General features: G+C 39.5%; 1 protein-coding gene and 1 long non-coding RNA gene across 5 annotated transcripts in view; both read left to right on the top strand.

The window, feature by feature from the left end:
- The first annotated feature begins 1014 nt into the window (after positions 1 to 1014).
- LOC121891156 lies at positions 1015 to 4384 on the top strand. The gene is made up of 4 exons (XR_006094045.1): positions 1015 to 1071; positions 1206 to 1383; positions 3571 to 3633; positions 3725 to 4384. It is a non-coding gene; the product is annotated as an uncharacterized LOC121891156 (long non-coding RNA).
- A 4980-nt stretch (positions 4385 to 9364) lies between these two features.
- Positions 9365 to 24272, top strand: part of kcnc2 (potassium voltage-gated channel, Shaw-related subfamily, member 2) — a 102634-nt gene continuing 87726 nt past the window's right edge. For all 4 annotated transcript variants that reach the window (XM_042402763.1, XM_042402762.1, XM_042402761.1 and 1 more), the window contains exon 1: positions 9365 to 10356. In XM_042402763.1, coding sequence (XP_042258697.1) covers positions 9802 to 10356 — 555 coding nt within the window. In that variant the 5' untranslated portion in view covers positions 9365 to 9801. The remainder of the gene's footprint in view (positions 10357 to 24272) is intronic.

Here is a 24272-nt window from a genome sequence, read left to right as displayed (position 1 = left end):
CTTTGCTCAGGTTAAGATTAGGCAAAGTTCACTAAACTAATATAAGCAGTAATGGAACAAGTTTTCAGATCCTTAAAGTAGAAGAATTTGGTGGTCAAAGGTCAAACTTAATACCTTTTATTAAATTCTTTCAAAGTCTTCACTACAAATCCTGGACAGGATGTAAACATCCACTTGACTGGTTGGCAGAGGCATACAACTGCAAGGCAGTATTTCTAGTTGGATTATTATTACTGATGCATTAATGTGTATGTAGTATTTTAGTGCAGCAGGTTGAGGTGGAGCTATATTTAACTATTTCATATATTTTTAGATAGTTATCTGTATCAAATATATAACAATGTATCATTTTTCATATCTGGACATATTTTCTATATACATTACAATCTGCAAGGAACTTCAGTTGAAATGTAATGCTTGTGGATTGAATAGTGCTTAAACCTGCAATAACATTTTGGCCACTTGGTGTCAGCAGAAACAATCTGTAAACACTGTATTGACATGTTATCACCTTTTGATTAGTTGATATGGCAAATTTCTTAGCAAATAGTTGCTTTTTTACACACCCATCAGATATGGATTCATTTGGAGTCGTGTTTTTGGCCAGTGTGTGCTGGTCAGGTAGCATACAGTAGGTTTATTAGAGCTTTCTCACTGAAAATAGCTGCCTGCTGTGTCACCTGTTGAGAACAAATGGTGAGACTGAACCAAAAATGTAAAGTTGTAGGCTGAAAAAACCAAAATGAGTTGAAAAATGCTAAAATGCTTCTTAGAGCTGAGGGGAACTGCATAGTCAGGTAATAATTCTCATCAGGTTTATCACCATGAGTGACCCCTTTCGCATACTCATTAGAACCATTGTTAACAAAGAATATTGATTTTAGCAATCTCAAGTACAGTACCTGAGTAAATGTACTGTGAAATATAATGTCTAGCCAATAAGAATGATAAAGATTAAGTTGTCCTGCTGTCACAGATGTACCAAGTGAGTAGGACCTACCAATCAAATCCTGAGAAGAGCTCGTCTACTCAGGGAAAATAATTGAAAACACCTGCCAGAGTGAAACATGGGTATGTAGAGCCTTCAAATAAGATTGCATGTTTGTCATATTGCTTTTTGTAACTGCATGTGGTCAGCAAAAACCATCTTGTGCAAAAACCAGCCTGGTGTGTTTTCTCTCATTCTTTTATCAAAATTTTTATAGATCACTGTCACCATAGTCCATCTGGATACTGTCACACCTCTTGTTTGCATCTGCGGAGTCGGTGTCAGCTACGGTGTGTATGATCCCTGTGGTGGACTCAAACTGAAGGAGTTATTGAAGCTCCCCTTGTATCCTGCAGATGGTGCCACAGGAACACAATTACAACAATGCCTGTACGGTAAGAGAGGTAAAACACTGTACTGGATGGCTGAGGCGTATTATTTATATGATGAAATACTCAGTTTTCCTTTATTTTAGAAATACAGTACATTAAAATAGAAGTTTTTAAAGCTCTTTTACTCATTAATTCCAACAACTCTTAACTATGTTGAAAAGTTCTCCAAAGTGTTGTGGTGAAATAAACCGCCCCCTTTAATCATAACTTATAATTAGACATACAGAGTTTATTAATGACTTCCTCTCTTGCAGCGGAAGAAAAAGATCTGGGATTCATCGCAAATTAGCTTGGCTCTCTCAATTAGGAAAGCAACATTTAATCAGCTCAGTTTTCTTCCACTGGGATTTCCGCCTAATTCCTTCCAAGGGCCCCTGGTTAGCAGGATAATTTGTTTCTTATTGTACTCCATGGTTGTGAATGGAGCTGAGAGTGTTTGCAGCAGAGCCTGGGCAGCAAGAAAAAAAGAAAAAGAAAAGCTAATTCCCTCCACCACTCCCTTCAGGGCTACACTGGACCTCTAATCACATCCAAAAACATTCTCCAGACTGTTATAGCATTTGTTAAGTGTTTTTATGTGTAAGGACCGAAATGTTTAAAGCGCACTCAACAGTGCTTTATATGCTTATTTATTGACATGGTTTACATGATCAATCTGACGACTTGGCAGTAATTGTTAACTGCTGCAATTGCTTTGGTGATAATATTGTACAATGCTTTATTCCCCAAATGTTTACAGCTACTGTATCTTGCCTCCATCAGGACAATATGAAGATAAAGCGTTTGGGAGATGTTGTGCAATTAGTTTGATTTTGATGGTCTTGTATTAAAAGTAACCCTGCTCTGCACCTCACTGTGTGTGCATTCTCAAAATTAGAAACCAGTGATAGAATTATCACCAAGCTGAACAGTGAGCCAGCTCCTACAGAAAAAATATGTCTTTATTGTCCATCCATTATATGACATGCATTAATAAGACTAAGAATCTACAATTATGCTAGCTGTACAGAGGTATAATGTTTACCATTTTCACCATCTCAGTTTAGCATGTTAGCATGCTAACATTTGCTAATTAGCACTAAATACTAAGTACAACTGAGGCTGTTGAGGATGTCTTTTTTTTCTTTTTTTATTAGAATTTGATGATAAACATTCTGCTAAAAATGGCATCAGATGAAAAGGCAGAGGATTACTTAAGTTATTACCATTCATCATGAGAGGAACATGAATGTCTGTATCAATAGTTGTGAAGATATTTTACTCAAAACAAAAAATGTCAACCTTATGTTAGGTAGATGGAAAATCATGGGATCACCAGGCATGAGGATTATTCTATGGCAATACATCTAATAATTGTTGAGATATTCAGTCTGAACTAAAGTGGTAAACTGATCGACATTTCCACCCCTAGAGCCACCTTAAATTGAGTATGCATTCCACTGATTGATAGTTGGTGGCGGCTAACCCTAACCCTAAAGAACCGCTGCAATGCAGTAGTAAAAAAGGCAGGTAAGAAGACTTATAGCTAGCAAACATGATGCAAACAATGCAGGCTTCAAAATATTCAAAATATGACATAGCAGTTCTTTAGTGATGAAGGTAATGCATTTAACATATTGGTTAAGCCTCAATGATACACACTATTTGTTTTGGTGAGAGACAATGAGTACAAACATACATTTGTTTGTTTACAAGAAAACTCCCCAGGGTACCTTAAAATTTCGTAGCAGGATAAAAAATACAAGGGAATATCACCAATTTTACTCATTTATTTTAGTCCTGATAATGTCATGATAGAATGCATACTTTGCAAACTGGCAGCACAGAGTTTTAAAGGTTTGAGCATTAACCAGACAGGGAGATTATTGGTTGCATTACAGGAAGTGGAGGATCCAGTGTTTTTGGAGCTTGCCCCATACTAACGGTTGGGAAATTTTACTCTACTGCTTTGATTTGTACCATTCTTTTGTCTCTCGAGAGTACCCAACTCCATTGAAGTACAATATTAAAACACTTTAGTGCCTCTTTAAACAAATTAGTAGTTATGTGATGATAAGGTGGGACATCACTTCAGAGCATATAATTGGTGAGAATAAATGGAAAATGTCATCAGAAAGTATCATAACTTCAGTATCATAATTTCAAGTGCTGAGTCTGTTTTTTATTTCTTCTGTATTCCCTCAACTTCAGGGAAACAAAGACAGTCCATGTAGCCCACTGAGCTTCAGTATGGCACCATTCTGCCCTCTTACTGTAAGTAGAAATAAGACCTCAACATGTAAGCATTTCATTTTTTATGACGTTATTTAAAGGGACATCTGAAATAGCAAAGTTTTTATTTTAGGTCTCAGACAAAGAGCTGTCCTTTTGCCCCCTGGATGTCTTCAAAGTCACCAGGATTGTGTTGTCAGACCTCTGGGAGGGAGGCAGAGGTATTGTGCTTCATCAGATATAAACCCAGCAGAGAATCTGTGCAGGACGGTACAGAAAGTTCAAACTGAAAGGGCAGAAAACTCTCCCCGCCTCTCCGTCTGACAAGGTCACTGCTCTGGAGTTCTATGAAAGGAATCGAATATATTTCAATCATATTAACAATTATTCAGTTAATCTCTCTGAAATGCTAACTGTGATACAATTATTTACTCATTGTCTCGATTATATTGACCAAAATTCCTTTTAAAAATAGTTCATTAAAAGTCCCATTGCTTTTGCATGTATTGTATCACTTCCACATCTTGTGGTGAATATGGAGAGTTTCTAATTGGCCAGATTCCAGAAGCTGCACCTCCAGACTTCTGGCAGCTCCAGAGGCTACTTGAAATGGAAACTTCTCAAATACATCCGTACATGTTTGAGCCAAAATCTGATCCGAAATATGAGAGTGGATGGCGCGAACAGCCCACGGAACAACTTTGCAACAAAGACTGCCAACGGACAGCCATTTGTTGGTATGCATGAACAATCTGATATCATCACAAGGAGGAGGTAGAGGCCCTGGCTTTTGACTTGCAGGGAGCATTTTACATATGTTCACCTCAAGTTTTGGACCTTTGACCATGTTTAACCTCCAACATTATAGCAGTGTAAAAATAACAGAAAATCACAAAAAGCATGATATGTCCTCTATAATAAAGGTTTGAATAATACATTCCCATACTATACCTCCTCACTTTGAACACAGTGGATATAATTGTATCATACCCTGTTCTTGAATTTCTGATTGATGTTATTGTGAATTTGAATTGAAATGAACCAAGTCTGTCTGTCTAGCCACCAACCCCCTCTGGGACTGATTCTGTGGCTCTACTTGGGGAAAATGGACTGGCCAAGGACCTTGGATATCCAATAGACTTTTCTGTTTTTTTACCCTCCAGTTCCCGATAAAGATCAGCAATCTGGCTGCTCTATTTTTAGTGACGATATTACAGGGAGGGAGAAGGGGGAAAGAGAGTCTGGCTCTGGATGCTATTTGTTTCGTCTATCGGTCAGTGCAAGGATAGCTGTTTATAGGCAAGGACCGTCTTTGCCCACTATAATCCCTAATACTTCATCTTCTGTGATGAATGGCCTCATTAGTAAAACATTAAAGGGCCTCAACACCCCAGTTTCAAAATTCACCGGCTGTTTCATTTTAAATTGAAATGGAAAGCAGCAGGTCGTAGAAAATGAGTAATGTCACCATAAAAGATGTTTTTCATAGACATCCACGCACTGTGTGACCTAAACTGACCTCTGTTGGGGATGTGTAAGAGTTCCAGTAAGGTCAACTTCATTGTGAAACTACACCAAATAAATGTAATAGAAACGGGGTGGTGTAGTCTCTCAAGGGATGGTGCAGCAGGTCCCTTAGGTGCATGAACAATCATACTTCTACTCCCTTTTTCATACACCACTCTTTCAGTATAAAACCTTAACTGTGGAAGCCCTTTTCTGCCAAGAAAAGAAAAGAAAGTCAGTCAAAATGATAAAATATTAAGTCAGAAATTAGAAATTAGATAGTATAAGTTGATTTTATGAAATGCTTAATTATGAGATACTAAGTCAAACATTTTATTTTAATCAACCTGATTTTGACCCAATATCTCATTAGTCTGACTTAGTTTATCATAAGTTTGAGTTATTATCTCATAATTCTAATTTAGTGTCTCAAAATTTGAATTTAGGCATGATAAAAACTTATACTAACAATTCATGTATTTTTTATTTTTTCTTGGTAAAAATGGGCTTCCATACTGGACTGTAGTGTACTGGCTCCAACATAGATTTTGTTCAGTAGATTTTGTTTGATGTTCCTTGAAGCAACCAGCACCAAGACCATACCACTTGTTGTCTGCCCAGACAATCCAATACACTGTCATGCTCAGCTGTGCACTCTATATGTAGTACTATATTGTACTCTATATTGCAAGGTGATAATGCTCCACACCCACAAACATAATGCCAGAGCATTTAAGCATGCATTCCCTTATGCTTCATTATAGTTGCATTGACCTTGACTATATAGACTCAAACCCTAACTATAACTGTTTGTCAGTCTTGCTGCACTGTCCTGCATATTTGTTTCATCACTAACATATTATTCAATGCCAAATTATCTTCTCACCGCTACTCCTCCCTTCCTTGTAAACTGTGATAGCCTGCAACTGACACATTTTCACAACAAAGATAGGATAATTAGGTAATTAGAGCAAATATCAAAGAGAAAAGTCCATTAAAGATTACAGTACGAGATGGACCTGGCAAGTCACTACATCCACAGTCACCATGTCAGCAACATGGGTAAACAGTAGTGATCTCTTGCCACTATCAATGGAAATGTCCACTGTAAATGTCACTATAGTTTGTAGCAATTAACAAATAAGCCTATTTAATACAGTTTAGAACATTGAAGAGACATTATTTAGACCAAAGTGTGTCAGCATAGCTCCTATTAAAAGAAAATGGTCATGTAAAAACACACACAAATCACAAAAACAAACAAATTGGAAATTTAAAATCAATTGGAACTGAGGTCATTTTTAAAACAGGTGATTGTTTATTGTTGCTTTCCAATTTTATTCCCTTTCTTTGCTGATTTAATCAAGACGAGTAATGAGTAATTAGGTTACGCCGAGGTTGCAGTTTTACAAAGCAGCCTTACATCAGGGAATAATGATGCATGTAATTATAGGCGAGACACCCGCTGTGTCTCCTCGTTGATTGAGCTGTGCTTAAATTCCCTAAAGATGTCACTCTTTCCCTCTCATACACTGTGGAGACTGTCAGATGATGTGCCTTATGGTAGACAGCTGCTTCTTCTCTGCTCTCATCCACAAGTGCAGAGATTTTTTTTTAGCATCACTGTTGGGAGTGGGACTCCTTGGTTGTGCCAGTGAGGGACACCAACTGATGTAAACTCTCCATGAATAAATTATGTAAGCAGCATTATTCTAAACAAGTAGAGGAGAAAATAAGTCATACTACTGGTAATACAACCACTACTATCTCTACTACTACATCTGCCTGCCTGTATTACAAGTGCTACTATCACCACAGCCTCAGCCTTTGATTGACTGTAAATCTGTTTGTGAATAACTAAAACACATTAATTAAAATGATCTTTTACTCACCTTATTTCAATGGCCTGTCTTATAAGAAGGTCCCTTCATAATTCCAGTTTATATTAATGCTTACATTGTGCAAATCATTAAATAAATGTGTGTTTACTGAAACTACCACAAGCTAACTGATACACAACAAACTTGAGGGAGGATGGTATTCCAGCATAGAGGTACTGGTTACTTTCTAGGGCTCAAAATGAGGCTCTCATGTTAGGTCTGCCATGTGCACTGTATGAGTGAAAACTTCAGATCTTAAGTATTTCTCTATAACTTTAAATACTCATGACTGAATAAGCACAATCAAAGTTTTCAGAAAAACAACTTATTATTTATTAGCAGTTATTAAAATTCAGCTAGTCTGCTTCATCAGGACTGTGTGGGTATGGTCTGATGAGAATTGATTGACAGTAACTATAAACAACCCACCAAATGCCATCAGAGTCTGATTCAAATGTTGCTAAATCCTGATTGGTGCACAGATGACAAAGGTCTAAGTGAGTCCCACAGAATCAGAAATCTCAATCAATCTCAAATGCAAACTAATCAAAACAACTAACTTCTAACTTTGGCGGAAAATAGTATGTTTATGTAAGATCCCATTAGTTATAGTAATAAGCTGATTGAGAAAATAAGTTTCCAGGGGTCTTAAATGTGATAGGATACATACACAATGCACAGCGAGTGGGGGTCATAGGGTATCCTACTTGGTTAATTTGGCCCTGCATGCCTCTACTATTTCTGCTACTTATTCTACAGCCTATTACTAGTGTTACTACTACTGCAGCCAGTGGCACTACTACCTGCTTCTCCTGCTACTGTTATTACTATGGCATCTTTCATTATTACCTCTATTAATATTAACTGGGCTTTAGTTTGGGCAGAGCACATCAGCTGACAACCAGATGACTAGTAACATCCAATCATATTCATACAGGTGTACAGTGTGTCCATGTCTCTTAGAACTTACTTTTATATACTACTAAATTGCAAACGCAAATATGCTTTGAAAGAAAGCTAAAACCACCAGAATGATGTTTTCTGTCGACATAATGAGAGAATGTTAATTAGCATATCTTAAAAGTATTGAACTGAGTAAAATATTCAGTGACAACATACAGTATTTAATTTTTCTAGGGCTGGAACTAATGGTTATTTAATTATGGATTAATCTGCTGATTATTTTCTTGATTAATTGTTTGGTCTAAAAAATGTCAGAAAATAGTGAAAATACCCATCATTATAATTTTCAACAGTCTTTGGGTGTCTTGGTTGTTTTTTTGACCCATAGTCCAAAACCCCAAAATATTCAGTTTACTATCATGTCTGAAAAAGAAAAGCATGATATCATCACATTTGAGAAGCTAAAACCAGCCAATTTTTGGCATTTTTGCTTAAAAAATAATCACTTAAACAACTAATCAATAATCTAAATAGTTGCTGATTCATTTTCTGTTGCAGCACAATACCCGCTCATAGTAACAAATGCATTATTGAACGATTTTTATGGTTATGTTTAGATACTGGCAGCACATGGTAATGTTAGAGAGAGATCATGGTCTTGGTTTAGCACAGAAAAGCAGTGAGTTAAAGCACAACATGTTTATTCATTCGGGGGGGGGGGGGGGGGGGGGGGGGGGGGGCAGCTACTATGTTTTCCAATGCAAAGGAAGTGGGAAAACGATTTAGTCATATATAAATGTAATTTCTAGGAGACAGGTTGTGCAGCTCCCTCCACCATACAAACCTCCTCCTAGTATGGTTGAACTTAAGATGTAATGTCAAATCTAATTGTATACTACTTACTACTGTAAAGTTACTAGTATGTCTCTCCTACTACTGCTGTACAACTGCAATGACAGGTAGTGATCATAACCCACCAGGACTCATAAGGATAAAAACAGACTAGAGGATGCTGTTAGCTGTTTGACCTGTTGAAGGATGAAGGGGTTAATCATAAAAAAGTTGTTCTTGGTATCACTGCTTTTAATTTTCTAAGATTTGTTCATAATTACATACGCTGTGCAAATTGTTTGATCAGTCCTGTCATTTCTCAGCACATTCCCAAAATTAGTTTGCTGATTGGTCGCTGTATTTGTTAACTGAAGCAGGTTTGCATGAATAAGTACAGATATTCTACCCTTCTCAAGATTAATTCCCCCTTGAAGTTTATTCGAGGAACCGAAAGCGTGACAAAAACTCCGGAGATGAGCGCTGGTTAATCTCCCTGAAACTGATTTTTTCAGATTTTCTAAAGCAGAGAGAGAAAAGACGCAACAGCATTGGAGGTGTAACTGAATAGACGTGTAATGGATGACTTTTCACAAGGAGTGATGTGTAATGTGTCGACATTACTTTTTTGGAAAAGAATCTCGGGTATTGCGTTACATATATCTGAGTAACGAGCCCGACGCTGACGAGCGGTTGTGCGTCTTGGAGAGGGCAGGGACGCCGGAGACGCGCAACGGCAGCAGCAGCAGCAGCAGCAGAGGAAGATGCAGCAGCAGCGCAGTCTGTTTGGAGCCACCGGTTGAGATCATTCAACACTCCGAGCGCTGACTGTCTGAAGGGATTGTGGGATACAAATCGACGCCCTCTGTCTCAACGAAATCTTCCTAAACAAACGATGGACATCCTCCTCGGCCCCCTAAAAAGCCAAGAAAGCGTCGGGTGAGTGAGATTTGAGATGCTGCGCACCACGGCCAAAATCCTGGAGCTTTTTTGAACAGGACTGTGGGTGTGTGCGCGTCGGGCTCGCCGTTACCTCCGGACTGCACTCGCCAACTTCCCCCGCTTTCCATCAAGTCATGTCTGATACAGAGCGATGGGCAAGTTTGACGACAACGAGAGGATAATCCTCAACGTCGGGGGCACCAGGCACGAAACCTACAAAACCACCTTGAAGACCCTGCCGGGGACGCGACTGGCCCTGCTCGCCTCCGATTCGGACATCGACTCCGTGCTGGATCAGCTGCAACAAGTCCCCGGCTTCATCGAGTACAACGCGCGGACCAACGAGTACTTCTTCGACCGCCACCCAGGTGTCTTCGCCTACGTCCTCAACTACTACCGCACCGGGAAGCTCCACTGCCCGGCGGATGTATGCGGACCGCTGTTCGAGGAGGAGCTCTCCTTCTGGGGCATCGATGAGACGGACGTGGAGCCCTGCTGCTGGATGACATACCGGCAGCACCGGGACGCGGAGGAGGCGCTGGACGTGTTCGAGCTCAACGTGGACAACGGGGAGGAGGACGACGAGATAGCGAAGAGGCTCGGCATTGAGGATGTGGCTGCCGACGGTAATGTCAGCCTGTGGAGGAAGTGGCAGCCGGTGATCTGGAATCTATTCGAGGATCCATACTCCTCCAGGGCGGCGAGGGTAAGGGCGCACCGCTGCGTCTGGAGCTCTCCAAACACACACCATAACCCCATTTTACTCCCCACTTTTCTTCTCATTTACACAAACACAGCAGCTCACACTAACCAAAAATCTTCCTGAAAGAGTAAAGAAAGTCATTTATAAGTTTGTATAAAGTCTCAAAAACTTGCTTTCCTCTAAAAAGCGAGAAGTTTGTCATGAGTTTCACTTCATTGCAATTGTATTGATACATCACTTAAGTAATCTGCTCTATTTTGACTCATTTCAAGATAGTGACACTTGTTTCACTTGGGAACCGGTGCAATTTTATCACTTCAAAAAAGCAGATTTTTCCACTTCTCATAAGCAAACAAGGTGTTAACACTTTTTCAGGATGGATATTCATAGCAGTGTATTTTAGGTGTGTAGGCCTGTGCGAAACACAGGCTATAGCCTGCATTTGTTGCACTCATTCTGTTTATTTTAACCCGTCCTATATCTGTGTTACTCCAGTCTTCCTAATGCAACGGTTGTGTTTACTGGGTTACAGCTCTATAAATGTCATTTCAACAGTCACTGCGTTTTCAAGTTTAAGGAAAAATCTCACTGGGCTGCATCCCAGTGCACACAAGAGAAATCTTTCCCAACGTGTGCAGTGGCTTATGCTGGGAACAGGAGAGATGTAAACTAAGACCACATGTGGCATTCTTTCATTCCTTTTCGATCTTCATTAGGTTGTGTTCAAGCACAAAATGTGTGACAAACAATAAGCTTGATTTATGAGGTTTTATCTGGCTGAGGTGCAAGCATGCTGGGATTTGACATCCCAGTTGGTAAAACTGTTTATGTATTTTCTGTCTTTTTGAATCTTTAACCCCAGTAGGTTAGTTGTTAGAAAATAACACTCACACTCATAAACATGAAGTATCCTCAGATATTACAGCCTAAAAATGTGGAAGCTAATACAGCAGGATCATGTGTCAGCTGTTCATCAGATGTTAAAGTCACAGTCTGAGTATAAAGGACAGCATATCAGCATTTCAAAGAATGCCACATCTGCAACTGTTGTGTGTTAAGACTAATCACTTTCTGTCTCAGATCCCAGCTATCAGCGAAGGACAGGGCTAAGCTCGCCTCAGGCTGCTGGTGAATGCTGGGTAATGGACAGCAAATCGTTTCCTCATTGGCAGGCTGACGTGTTTCCGTATCAATGACTGCCGGCGGTGATGTCATGTTGTAGGAATGGAAATTCATGTAAAACAGCCAACACAAATGCCTTCATGATGTCACAGAGAGCCAGTCATTTTAGCTTGAGACACAAACATATTATACTGCTGTCGCTTAAATGTGCAGTTACAGTTCAGGTCTGTCTGATGGAGGTGTTAAATGTGATTTAACACTGAGTCACATAGGCTAGAAAACTGCTGCTTGTGTTTTACATTGGCGGTCAAATGCAAAACTCCTGCTGTGACATCACTGATATGGGTGTGGCCAGATGATGGTCCCCTAGAGGGCAGTGCAGCCGCAGGTTCTTTATGTATTAAATGTACCTCACTCTTTAAGAAAAGCTTTACCTAAACCAGCATTTTATGCCTTCAGTTTCTGATAGCTGATATTCTCTGTACAAATATCCTTTATATTGGAACTTAATTAACAATTTAAATAACACTTTTCATTCCAAAAGATATATTAGTATTCACTGTTTGCCCCAGATCATTTTTTATTTGTAACCTTTGAAGCCTTCGAAACAAGATTTAGACCATTATTGAACACAACTGAGACTGATGAGATTCTTTTCGTGTGAGCTAACATGCTAATGCTGCTAATTCAGGGCTTCCTGTTCTGTTTTAGTGACTAACAGCATTTGGTTGGGAAGGGGAGAACACTACTGGGCACAAGTTTTTCCACAACATATTGTAAAGTGATACGGCAATGCACTTTGTTAAATAACTACAAGCACACATACAAGTTAGAACAGCGTGTAGTGTGCCCCATTGTGATAAAAATACTGTTTAGCTAACAAGCATTGAGACAGAGGAGGAAATAATTGCTGCTATGAGTAACCTGAGCTATACAGTCTTGGTGTTTGATAAACCTTCAAATGATACTTTCTGCTTTGTATTTCATTTTCTACCAACCACACCCTCTAGCAGCATATACACACCAACACATCCTCTTGCATTGTGTCACTGTCGTGCTACAGATCGCAGAAACCCGAGAGATTTTTCATCAGATGTCTCACCTGTCAGTCACACCTAAAGGTGACATCGGTGTTCCACTCAGAGACTGATATTAGCCCATAATACCGGTCTGACCTGTAGGCTTCTCTTTCCTATAGGAATCATTTATGAATGAATTGAACTATGGATAAACTAGTGTATGTGCGGCCATGGTTTGAATGCTATTTTGTAGGCTTTTCACCTGGGTAAGAAAATTCTGGAAAATCATTTCATTTTATGGTGTCAAGAATATGAGGGAAAAAGGCACCCACATAATTGATGTTCCCAAACACTTTCTCATGTGAGTGTGTGTGTACAGCTATGACTTCTCAAAACTTCTCAAGTTGCATGTGACCAACAAGGTCCATATAGACTTCAACTGATTCAACACATATGTGAGTTCATCAATTACATGAACATGTACAAATCAAATTGTACACAATATTTACTACATGATAAAATTGTGTGTCAGTTACATATCAAACAATAGGATGCATTTTTTATTTTTATTTTTATTCTTTATTTGTTTCCGTTAGCTGCTACTGTATCTACTACTTACCTCCATAAAAAAGCAGCATTGATCCAGACATGCTGGTATTGTCCTTTTCACAGAAGCTGTTAGTGAAGTACTATTTGTTACCGTACATCTAACCAACTAGCGTGTTGTGTACAGTTGTACACAATGATGAAGGCTGTCTTCATGCATTTATTCTGCACTTGTTTTTGTATCGAAGACAGTAGTCCCAATCAATGCAATTCTCCTTTATTGATCCAGCATATCAAAGTTTCATAAAGAGGAGTCAAACTTACTGACAAACTAAACTGTTTCTCATCCATTCAGTATAGATTTTTCTTTATAGCCTCTGCTAGATAAAAACAGAACAAAATCTGACCTACCAAACAGATTTTTTTTGCAGATGGAACCAGAATTGGTTTAATTTGCACTGCAGTCAGTCATTCCTCCTCTTCAATGCGTACAGTTAGCTGTACATGAACTTTTACATGAAGCTAAAGGAAAGCAGAATTAGAGGGTTCATAAAGAATTGTTTGTGTGCTAATGGCAGGAGATAAGACATAGATACATCTAGCATTGCAACTGATGATTATTTTCATTTTCGATTAATCTGACAATTACTTTCTAAATCAAATAATCCTTTGGTTTATTTAATCAATTTTAATTTAAGAAAGGAGTGAAAAATGCCTATTATAATTTCCCAGAGTCATGTCTTGTTTTGTCTGACCGACACTCCAAAATCCAAATATATTATGTTTAATATCATAAAAGACTAAGCTAATCTGCATATTTGAGAAACTGAAACCAGAGAATTTGGGGCATTTATGCTCAAATGACTTTTTACAGATGTTTTGTGAGGCCAGTTTCTGAGAACAGGGGACCGAAATGAGGCATTGACTGCCACTACTGATCAGTTTGACCTGTTGATTCAATCAATATTTAATAGTTTTCTCTGTCACCCAATTCCTGAATCTACATTTTTAACTAAAGGGGAGGGGTTGAGTTGCAGGTGTGTGTGTGTGTGTGTGTGTGGTGTGAGGGTGGTATTAGCATTGACCTCGCCCTGTATCACTTGTCCCCTTTGCACAATCCATCAGGAAACTCTCAGTGAGGATGAAGGCAGGGATTTGTCTTTATGTGTGAAACGAATACTGATGCAGGATATGTACTTTATAATTGGAAGATACTTTGTCTTCAATGTGATACTACACCCAGTTTGTCAGCTAAATTCCTTAAAATTAGGCTTCTACATTAGTGAGTGTTATTGTTACAGCTTAAAATAAATCATTTTACAACGGAAATCAAAATTCTGCAACCCAATCTGTTGCTCCTTGAACTCGTCCACCAGATTTCATTGGTAGTTTCTTGGTGTTGTTTTTTGGAAATCACCTTGCTGACAGAGGAACTAGCAGAGATGTAACAAAGGTAAATATTGAGTTAGTTTCAGCGATGCTTCACTGGCAGAAGGGAGTTGATGGAGCTGAATGCTTGTGTTTATTACACGCATACATCTGTCTCCCTACACCTCACCCAGTATGCACACAGAAATCAAGTCATGCCACATTTATTTACCTGCCACCAGTACAACACAGGAACATCCTGTTCTGCAAGTGATTTCAAAGAGGCCGCCTGCATGTGAAGTGCATTCTCTGATGGCTAAGATGCTTTACTTTAGTGCTACGCTCAGCTGAAGTTCGGTGTCACGGTGGCAGCGTGCAGAAGGATGCAGCCCCTCCTTGATGCCTAAACGTTTTCTCTATGGTTAACCTTTAATGTAACTCCAATAGTAGACGGAGAAAGAGTGTGTGTGTGTGTGTGTGTGTGTGTGTGTGTGTGTGTGTGTCTAAAAGAAGGCCCCTGGGAGCACTAATCCGCCCCCTGACAAGGTGTTAGGAGAGAGTAATTTGGAATTATCCTCCATGGAAATGAAAGGTGTGATTTCAGCCTGGTGACCCACACCAGCAGAAAGCTGGGTCCTCTTACACACTTCACCTTTGACCCTGACACCACAGAAGTGACAGTATTAACTGTAAAGTGCTCTTTAAACAGCTGGAAAATTACACTCGATTTGTTGTAGTGGTTGAAAAGAAGATGGATTATCTACATCCTCTGGACAGTGATCAACACAGTTACCGTTTGTAGAAAGCTCAACTTACATCATTTTATCTTGCTGACCATGATCATTATTGTGTTAGCCTAAATAAGTCAACTTCATTATCTTTTATTCTACAGCTCAACTCTCTTCCTTTGTCCATTATATACAGACCACATTCATAAAACGGACTAGGAATCATTTGTGGGAGATAAGATAATGAATTTAATGTTGTATGATCTGATCAATAGAATTCAAATGCAAATTCACTTTTACAAAGATATTTAAAAGCGATTATTTTTGAGAATGAGATATAGGGGGAGAAAAGGATCCGTTATACCTGTACATGCTACGTGTTGCATTTTAACATATGTGCCATATTTTCTTTTCAGACATTAGTACAGTTACTGCAAACAAATGTGACCGTTCCAAAGAGGACTGGAGATCTAATTCACTCCTACACTTTAATTTACATGGTGAGGAAGCAGTAGCACTGTTTGTTATACAGTTTTGAGGTACTTTGACTTTACTTATCCCCATTTTCTGCTACATACTCCTACTTCACTGCATTTCAGAAGGAAATATCGTACTTTTTACTCCACTACATTAATCTGACAGCTAGTTATTTTGCATATTGTGCATAATATTTACATACAAATCCTGTAATCAGCTCCTCAAACATGATGATTGTTCAGTGCAAGCACTAACTGTGCCTTTGTGTGACAGACCACCAGTCCGCTACACAGTGTTCACATTTGTTTACAGTAATTATATTACAATTAATTTGATGGTAACACCTAATTTAAAGTCCCCCTATTTAGCATTTATAAGCAGTGTATAAAATTTAACACACCATAATTTAGTTATAAGCTGATAAATGGACATTTTTAAGTGTTTTTTAATGTACAGTATTTGTCAGCAATTACAACTTCTCCTGAAAACACATTTTATATTATTACAACTGTGTTTTACTATGTTTTCATTCATTATCTGTTTATACACCAGCCTCCACTTATGGGTGCCCACAGAGGGAGTTATAGTTGTAATTCTGATATTGGCTCACATCTATATTATAGTGTGTTATGAACCATTTATTAACTGTTTATACACTGCTTATGAATGTTAAATAATGTTACCCTGTGTGTGGCTGTCCAAAAGCCTCTCATGAGCTTCTTTCTCCAGGTAAACTGAAAACCCAAGTCTGATCTGTCCCTTTAACGAACTGGCTCTCAAGTGTTCATGTGCCAGCAGTCAGTGGTAGCGGGCGTGTTTCTCTGGGCTCCCCACGCTGTTTCTATTGTTGTAGCCATCCTGTTCTCTCTCCTCGCTCTCAGTGCTGCCTTTTTAATCTGCATGCAGTGTGTTTTAACTGCAGCTGTGTGTGTGATAGAGTGAGAATTTCTGGTTGTTTTTCTTGTTAATGTTTGTTTCTGAAAAGGAAAAGAGTGAAAATATATGGCTGTTTTCTATGTGTTTGTGTGTGTGTGTGTTCTTCTATGTGTTAATCTGTTTGTTTGTCCCTCTCATATCTCTGTAGTTGGCCATTGCTGGATTGGGATGGTAACAAAAACAAAACAAAACAAAACAAAAAAAAAAAAAAGAAATAACACCAACACCTTTTTCATTTCCCATGTCTGAGCAGAGGTTTAACTGATGCCTGACTTTGTAGTCCCCCCCCCCCCCCACTTTTCCCTACACCTCAACCTCACCCACACACCCTCCTCCCTACCCGCTTCCCATCCTCCCATGATCCCATCTGAGACTGCAGCTTGCTTTCTGCCACTTAAAAGGTTAAAAACCCAAACCGGCTGGGTGCCGCCTGCCGCACGCCTGAAGATACCAAAGCCAGGCTGCACGCTCAGCCTGCCTGTTGTCATGGCAACATCATTGCTCATCACCACGGCTTGTTTTCATTGAGATCCGTCCGGTCCATGGAACTGATTGATTTCAGAAACCTGCTCAACCGTGAACCCTTATTGCTCAGTAACCCCTTGCGTGCTAGCTTGTTAGTTTTGAGGCAGCGATGCAAAAAAAGGGTGTTGGAGCGTCACTAACACAACCGATCCATGTGTGCATGTCTCCTTAACTGCTACCTTATATGCTGTCAGAGGTGATGTGTTTCAGCAACTTTGCTTTTTAATCCTGTTTAAGCAGAGCTACAGGTGTACGAGGGCCTGCCTGCCTCATCAGAAAGCCCTGTTGAATCATATTGTGCAGCGTCTGAGGTGGTAGGAGGCCAGGAAATGTGGCTGATCCGCTGGAAACAGACGGCGATCCCTCGCTGAGTAAATAGAGTCTGACGTGTAAACAGCAGCAGACCTGATGCTGGGTAGGAGAGCAGGGCAAATGGCTGCCCGAGTGTGGGCGTTGACGGCACGCCGCTGGGCATGTTTGTAGCCGCTGCCAGTCACGTTAATCTGCCCCGCCAGTCATCATCCTGCACTGCTTTGGTTGACTATAATAGCTCGGTGTACAGGAGTAGTGAGGAGGGCTGCAGCTGTGGTAATTAGGAAATAGGTTAGTATGAGTAAAACTGTCACATTAACAGCTTTGATTGTTGAAGGTGTAATCTGATGTCTACTTATTTCAGTGATGGGTGGTGTATTTGTTGCTAAGCTCTTTTGTTCATGCACTGCAGTTTATACTTATCCCCTGTCAACCATACAGTGTTGGTGGGTCTGTGATGTCTTGTTCTTTGTCCTTGTTCCCGTTCTCGTCTGCTAAGCATACTCACTCTGAAGGGAAATTTGGAAGGTCCCATATGGGTTCTTTCCACAGTTATTGGAGCTACAACATCCAGGTTTGGTCAAAAGGAAGGACACCTGTGAGGAACTGAGGATGGGCAATCAATCAGGAACCACCATGGCTGACTGTTACAGACAGAGCCACATGTCAATCATGCAAACAAATTCCCTCTTAACCCCTATATTCACTTAATGGATCAGCAATAAACAAATGAAATACATGAGGTATAAAAGGAAACTACTGAGATGACAATTACGGACATTAAAGTGAGACAATTTCACTCTTGAGTGAAATGATGACTCTTTCTTCTCTCCTGTTAAAAATAAAAGGTTTAACACATAGGCAATAAAATTAACCCTGACTCAATTCAATACTCTCAGGGGTTTTGTTGCTGCAAGCTTATTTGGTCTGGTGTGACTTAACATACATATTGCTGTGTAACTTCCATCCGTTCACTAACTTTATGACTTTATTCTACTTGTGCTATTGTTGCACTACATTTTAGGTTGTCAAAAATGAATATTTTAATGTTTTTTATTTTTTAAAAAGTAAAACAATAAGTAAACACATCGTACCTCACCAGGAGATACAGTATGTTTGTTGTCTCCTGCTTGTAGTTATGTTCAACTCAAAGCAGTCTGATTCAAGAGAATCCTGGGAATAGAGGGGAAACTCACTGAGCCATTATCTTGTAATCGCCACATGTAGCCACTTGTGGCAATTACATCAGCCTTGAAAGTTGCGTAATCTTCCTATATAGAAACAACAGCCTTTATGGATGTAGCTAGTTTGTTACAACTAGGATCTTATTTTCATAGTTTTGGCTGTCATATCTATCAGTAACAACATTGTACTCACCAGGTTACTTGCTAACATCTGGGAATGTGGCGGCATTGGAAAAAACTAACAAACAAAAAAAAAAACTTCAGTCGGATGATCAGATAGGTTGTGAACAAAACCCTCCAGTTAGCCAAACTTATGGGAAAATGGTCAAATTAATACCCAGACTGTTAACATCCGTCACAGTTTTACCAGATTCAAGTTTGACCTTGCGTACCTGCCGTAGTTGTGTGCACACATGGTTGTCCAATGTGCAATGAGGGATAGTTACCAACATTTTGGATGTGTTCACTTTAAGTTTTATCTCAAAAGAAAGTGGTTTAGATATTCTGGCTAAACTTTTACCTTATTTACAACCGTTCTGATCATCTCGCCCCATCAGAGCAATGTTGCTGTTTTTGGATCTCTTTTTTTTTCTTTAATTTGCTTTAGTTTTTTATGGTGAAGCACTTTGTGACGTCTACTCTTGAAAAGTGCTATATAAAAAACTTATTATTATTATTAATTATTCTTTAAGACACATCTACATTAACTTGAACACTCATCTATGGTGGTTGCTGCTTGGTTTATGGCAGAAATTGCTGCTCATGCTAACTCCTCTTTTCTTTTGTCGTGTTTATCCAAATCAAATAAAAGAACACCAGGAAAAACCTGCCAGACACCAGGAAATCAAGCACAGCCTATAGTGAACAGGACATGCTGTAATGAAATTCCATCACTATTATACTTCATCAATTCGAGAAATAGATTAGCAAAGCGGATATTCATTCATATGATGATGTAGCGAGCATCCGCCACCAACAAAGATGATAAAGTGCAGGAACGTGTCTTTGTGTGCATAAAAAGGAGAAAGAGAGAGGCCTGTTGGATAGTTAATGAAGGAGGCTTGTTCAGTATGCATGATCGGACCCCCTTGCTTCACAGTTGCCTGCTATATACAGCATCCCATCAGGCCTTGCTCTCTCAATCTGTCTGTTAGTCTCACCCTTTCTCTCCCACAGACACACAGACACACACACACACACACACTCTCGACCGAAATGAAGAACATACTCACTCTCTCTCTCTCTTGCAAAGGGAACGTTAAATTATTACGCAGTAGATTAAAGTGCCATATTTGGCATACATGATGATGGTGTTACTCTGAGACCTCAAACTAGGTCTCTGTGACTGATTCCGTCTCTTTGTGTGGCCATTTTGAATCTTTGTAATAGTTGTAGAATATTCATAGAGCACTTATAAATCTGTTTTAAAATAATAATCTTCTGTAGGAGTGTTTTATCACATGTACTTGGAATCATTTTGACTTTTTCTTCTTTCTTTGCCTTTGTCTTTGAAGTCCACTCTACATTTTTTGGTTATGAATACACAAATCATTGTTTTCCTGAGTTGAATTATATATAAAGGTGTGAGGCAGGAGGAATGACGTAACGACACCTTGAATGGTAGGAGAGTCATGGATTGTGGGAAATCATTGCCATGGAGATCTCTTCGTCCTTGATGGAGTAGCTAGCAAAAAGAAGAAAAAGCAGCTTGTGTTTCTTCTTTCAGAAAGCTCCATTTAAAAGAAAAAAAAAATCTGCAAAGATGGTCACCAGTTGGCATGACATGCATTTGATTATGAATGAAGCATTTTGGAGCATGAGACAAAAAGTGCATGTTTGACTTTCCATGACAGCAGCACTCTTCTTTGTCTCCTTAAAGGTTTCTACAGGTGTTAAATCAACAAAAAAGTGGTGCATGTTTTTAGCCCGCATCCCACCCACCTTCTTCTGGTTTCTATAGGTGTTTATCTAAAGATTAAAAAACAAACCAGCACAAGGGTTAGTCATCGGCTTGGGTTAAAATGATCTATGTGTGTATTTAGTGGAAATGTGCGTGTGTGAGAGAGAGTTTATGGTGTGACAGTCACCTTAAAATGGAAGACGTGGTGGGTGGTTGTCAGAAAAAATGCATATGACTCAATGTTAGCCAAATTGGACGAGCTTTATTGCTCAATTTGCAAACAGAAACCGATGTCGCCGTGCATGGAGACTGTGAAGAGTGCTGCTGAAACTGGAACAGATCAAAGAGAAAGAGACTGGTGTCAGGGCTTGTTCTTCTATGTCCGTCTAAGCAGGAGAACTCCCTAAAAGATCCTGGATTATACAGTAGATAGATCCGCGTCAGAGTCAAAAGTGCACTCAGGAATGGGTTGGATAAAGATATGTATCATGCATTTATGGATGTGATGGCCATGCATGCTAAAGGTGTGCTCCTCCCGTCTTCCGTGCACTGCCTGTCGACCGCCAGGAGGGGCCCTGATATGTGGCCCGCTCCGTGAGCTGTAACAGACATGCCGTTTGTTTGGGCTGAATGCTGAATAATTAATGCTTATCCATTCACTCTAAAAGATTGAGTGCTTCCGAAGGACAATGGATTTACTGAAAGTTCTTTTCTCTGGCACCATTTGCACAACCCCGAGGCTCATGCATTAAAAGGTAATTAATAAATCAGACTTTCAGGCTCATTTGTGTTTCTTGAGTCTGTGCCTCAGTTGGCTGACTGTGGCGGAGTCGCTGTGTTACAGAGCACAGCGTGAATTCAATAAGAGGAGTTTAAGTTTGGTTTCAACCAATGAAATCCTGGTGTTTTTATTATTTCCCTTGAATCACTCGTAAATAGCTTCAAAGTTGGATTTTTTTTCCACATTTTCCAGTATCCAAAAGGACATTTTAAAAGGCTGCTGAAGGACATTTCATTTTTATTCCCTTGTAATTCTAACATGTGTTTTGTTTTTTTAACTTTATGATCCTAACAAGAAATTCCCAGTAAGCCTTAATTTTCAGGTCAGACAGTTAACAAAACAACTTCAACTCAAGGTCCTGTTGTGGAACTTTTGATTGTAATGCACATTCTTCGTTAGCAGAGTTTGCTCAGTTGTCAGAGGTTCAAACTTTCATACGGTTTTGAACAAGCGGACCTTGAGTTGAAATTGATTTGTGAACTACTGTTTAAAGGTCAAGAATAAAATGTCAACATCAAGACGACAAGGTGAAAAAGTGAACATTATTTAGGTTGTATAACAAGGGCTGGGTATCAATCTTCACTACTTCTTCGGCACAGGTGGTGATGTTTCCACAGGTCTCGGTATGGACAACTGTCAACAGACCTGCAAACACAAGTGGGATGAAAAAGGTGATAAAAGATGTCTCTGCTTAGCCATGTGCCTCTTTCCTCTGCTGCACCTGAGGCTGGCTGATAGTGACAGTGACTGCATCACATAGCATCATGTCATTTAATGATTCCTGTAGCCTTATTGGAAAAGGTAACACTACTGTAGCCTCCCCTCCCTTCAGATCTACACAAATCAATTGGGTGCCATATTTTTACTCAAAAACAAATTTCACCAAAAGTTTGCCACCATAGTCAAGTACCAAAAGTTGGCATCATATATCGGGTCACGCTTGTAATTTTGTTTACTTAACCCATAACATGTAAAATTTGAGAATGGCTTCTTTTGTTCAATGAAAAACAGGCTTTGAAGAAAACATGTTCATGTAAGATTTTGAAAAAAACTATTGTTGGTATTGAAATTTGTCACAAGTATCAAAAGTTTCTCTGGATTCTTCACACTCTTGAGACCAATATCAATATTTAGTTTAATATATGTTGATATCATTAAACAAACACATAACATTTTTCATAAAGATTCCGTAAATATTTTTTTTTAAAGAATTGTGACTAAGATCTGTACTGAGTGGACATTTTATGGTTGAAAAATAAACTTGTCGGTGATCTGTGAACAAACTATACAGTATATTTGCGACACTGTTTCTAAAGGACCTCAAGGATGTCTTTGGTATTTGTTATTCATTGGATGATATATACACCATTACAATATATCTATAACACATGACATCAGACAGATACAGATAGATGACAAATTAAAAGAAAAACCGGTACAGGCCTGAATGCTTGACCCCTACAGTGCCCTATGAATTGGGGCATTGTCATCCTGGAAGACACCACTCCCATCAGGATAGAAATGTTTCATCATAGGATAAAGGTGATCACTCAGAACAACTTTGTATTGATTTGCAGTGACCCTTCCCTGTGAAGAGACAAGTGGACCCAAACCTTGCCAGCAAAATACCCGTCAAAGCATAACAGAGCCACCAGATGCCCTCACTGTAGGGGTCAAGCATTCAGACCTGTACCGGTTTTTCTTTTAATTTGTCACCTCTCTGTATATACGATTTATTGATCAGTATCTAGTTGTTTCAACAGCATCAATGACTATATTTTAACATTTAGTGATCAAATCAATGTTTGATTGGTTGAATTAAGGTTCCGGGGCTTTGATGATCACTTGGGCATACACAGTCATAATGATTGAACCTCCAATGCATCACTGGGGTCATAAAGATTAGGTTCCATTAACATTCCTCACTGTTGTGTGAAAACATAACTTCAGTTTAGGTGATTATCATGTTATATGTACAGTATCATGATGTTTTTCTTCGTGGAGATACTATGTTTTGACCTGACAACGATATGGTTTCACTTGAATTAAAAAAATATTCCTGTCCGTCTACCTCCTCTGTCCAGGGTTTGATATCCCGTCACTTAGCAACTGAAGGCTGATGCAATCTAATAAGCTTCACAGCCTTCAGATCTTTTCTTTCCCTTTAAGCCACAGAGTAAGTATTGAAGAAATTCTTTCCCACTGCTTAGATTAACTCACATTTGGTAGGAACGCATCCACAGAGCCTTCCAGACTTCACAGGCGAAGGTCAGGCCATATTTTCAGCGAGGTGTTTATGCTCAACGGCATCTTATATGCCAACGGCCACATTTATAGCACGGTGGGCTCTTGGGTGACAGCAGACAGCTCGGCAGGCTTCACAGATTTTATTTGAAAACCTGATCCATGATAAACACGGTGGAGACTGTACACCAAGACACAGATGAGGGTCAGGCTGCAAACTGAAAATGTTAAGCCAGCAAGGAGACAACAGCAGCGTGATGTTCACAGAAAGAGTTGTCATCTTGTGACGTGACTAGTTGCAGGCTGACCCTCTTCGACAGCTTTGGTAGTGACCGAAGCTGTAAAATGTGTAGATTTTTCTGTCCCTACAAAGCGAGGCATGCTAACAAACTGGATGTTGCAGTTTTCTTTTTCTTGGTAACTTTGTCTGATGCTAATTGCATGCCTGGTTACCCTGCTGGATCAACCCCTGGCTTTCAGCTCTGCCCACTGATCATTTACACTGGTTCAAAGACTTAGACTTTAAAGTAGATCCACTATTTAATGCAGCAGCATCTGAGCAAGCAGGGCTCAATTAGAGGACATGTGGAGCTAAATCAACATACCAAGAAACAGATGCAGAGAGTGAAATGCAGACACACAGACGGACAAAAAGAGATAAGGGATGCAAATATGTCGGATAACAAATATGTAATGTAGAGTCCCACAGTGCTACTGCAGAGTTCAACCAGTGCATCACACCGCAGCATCATGGCTGCAGTTTGACTCTTTCTATTC

Source organism: Thunnus maccoyii, chromosome 23 (genome assembly GCF_910596095.1).
Source record: "Thunnus maccoyii chromosome 23, fThuMac1.1, whole genome shotgun sequence".
Lineage (NCBI taxonomy): Eukaryota > Metazoa > Chordata > Actinopteri > Scombriformes > Scombridae > Thunnus > Thunnus maccoyii.
Note: the sequence above shows the minus strand (reverse complement) of the source record. Positions and strands in the feature narration are given on the sequence as shown.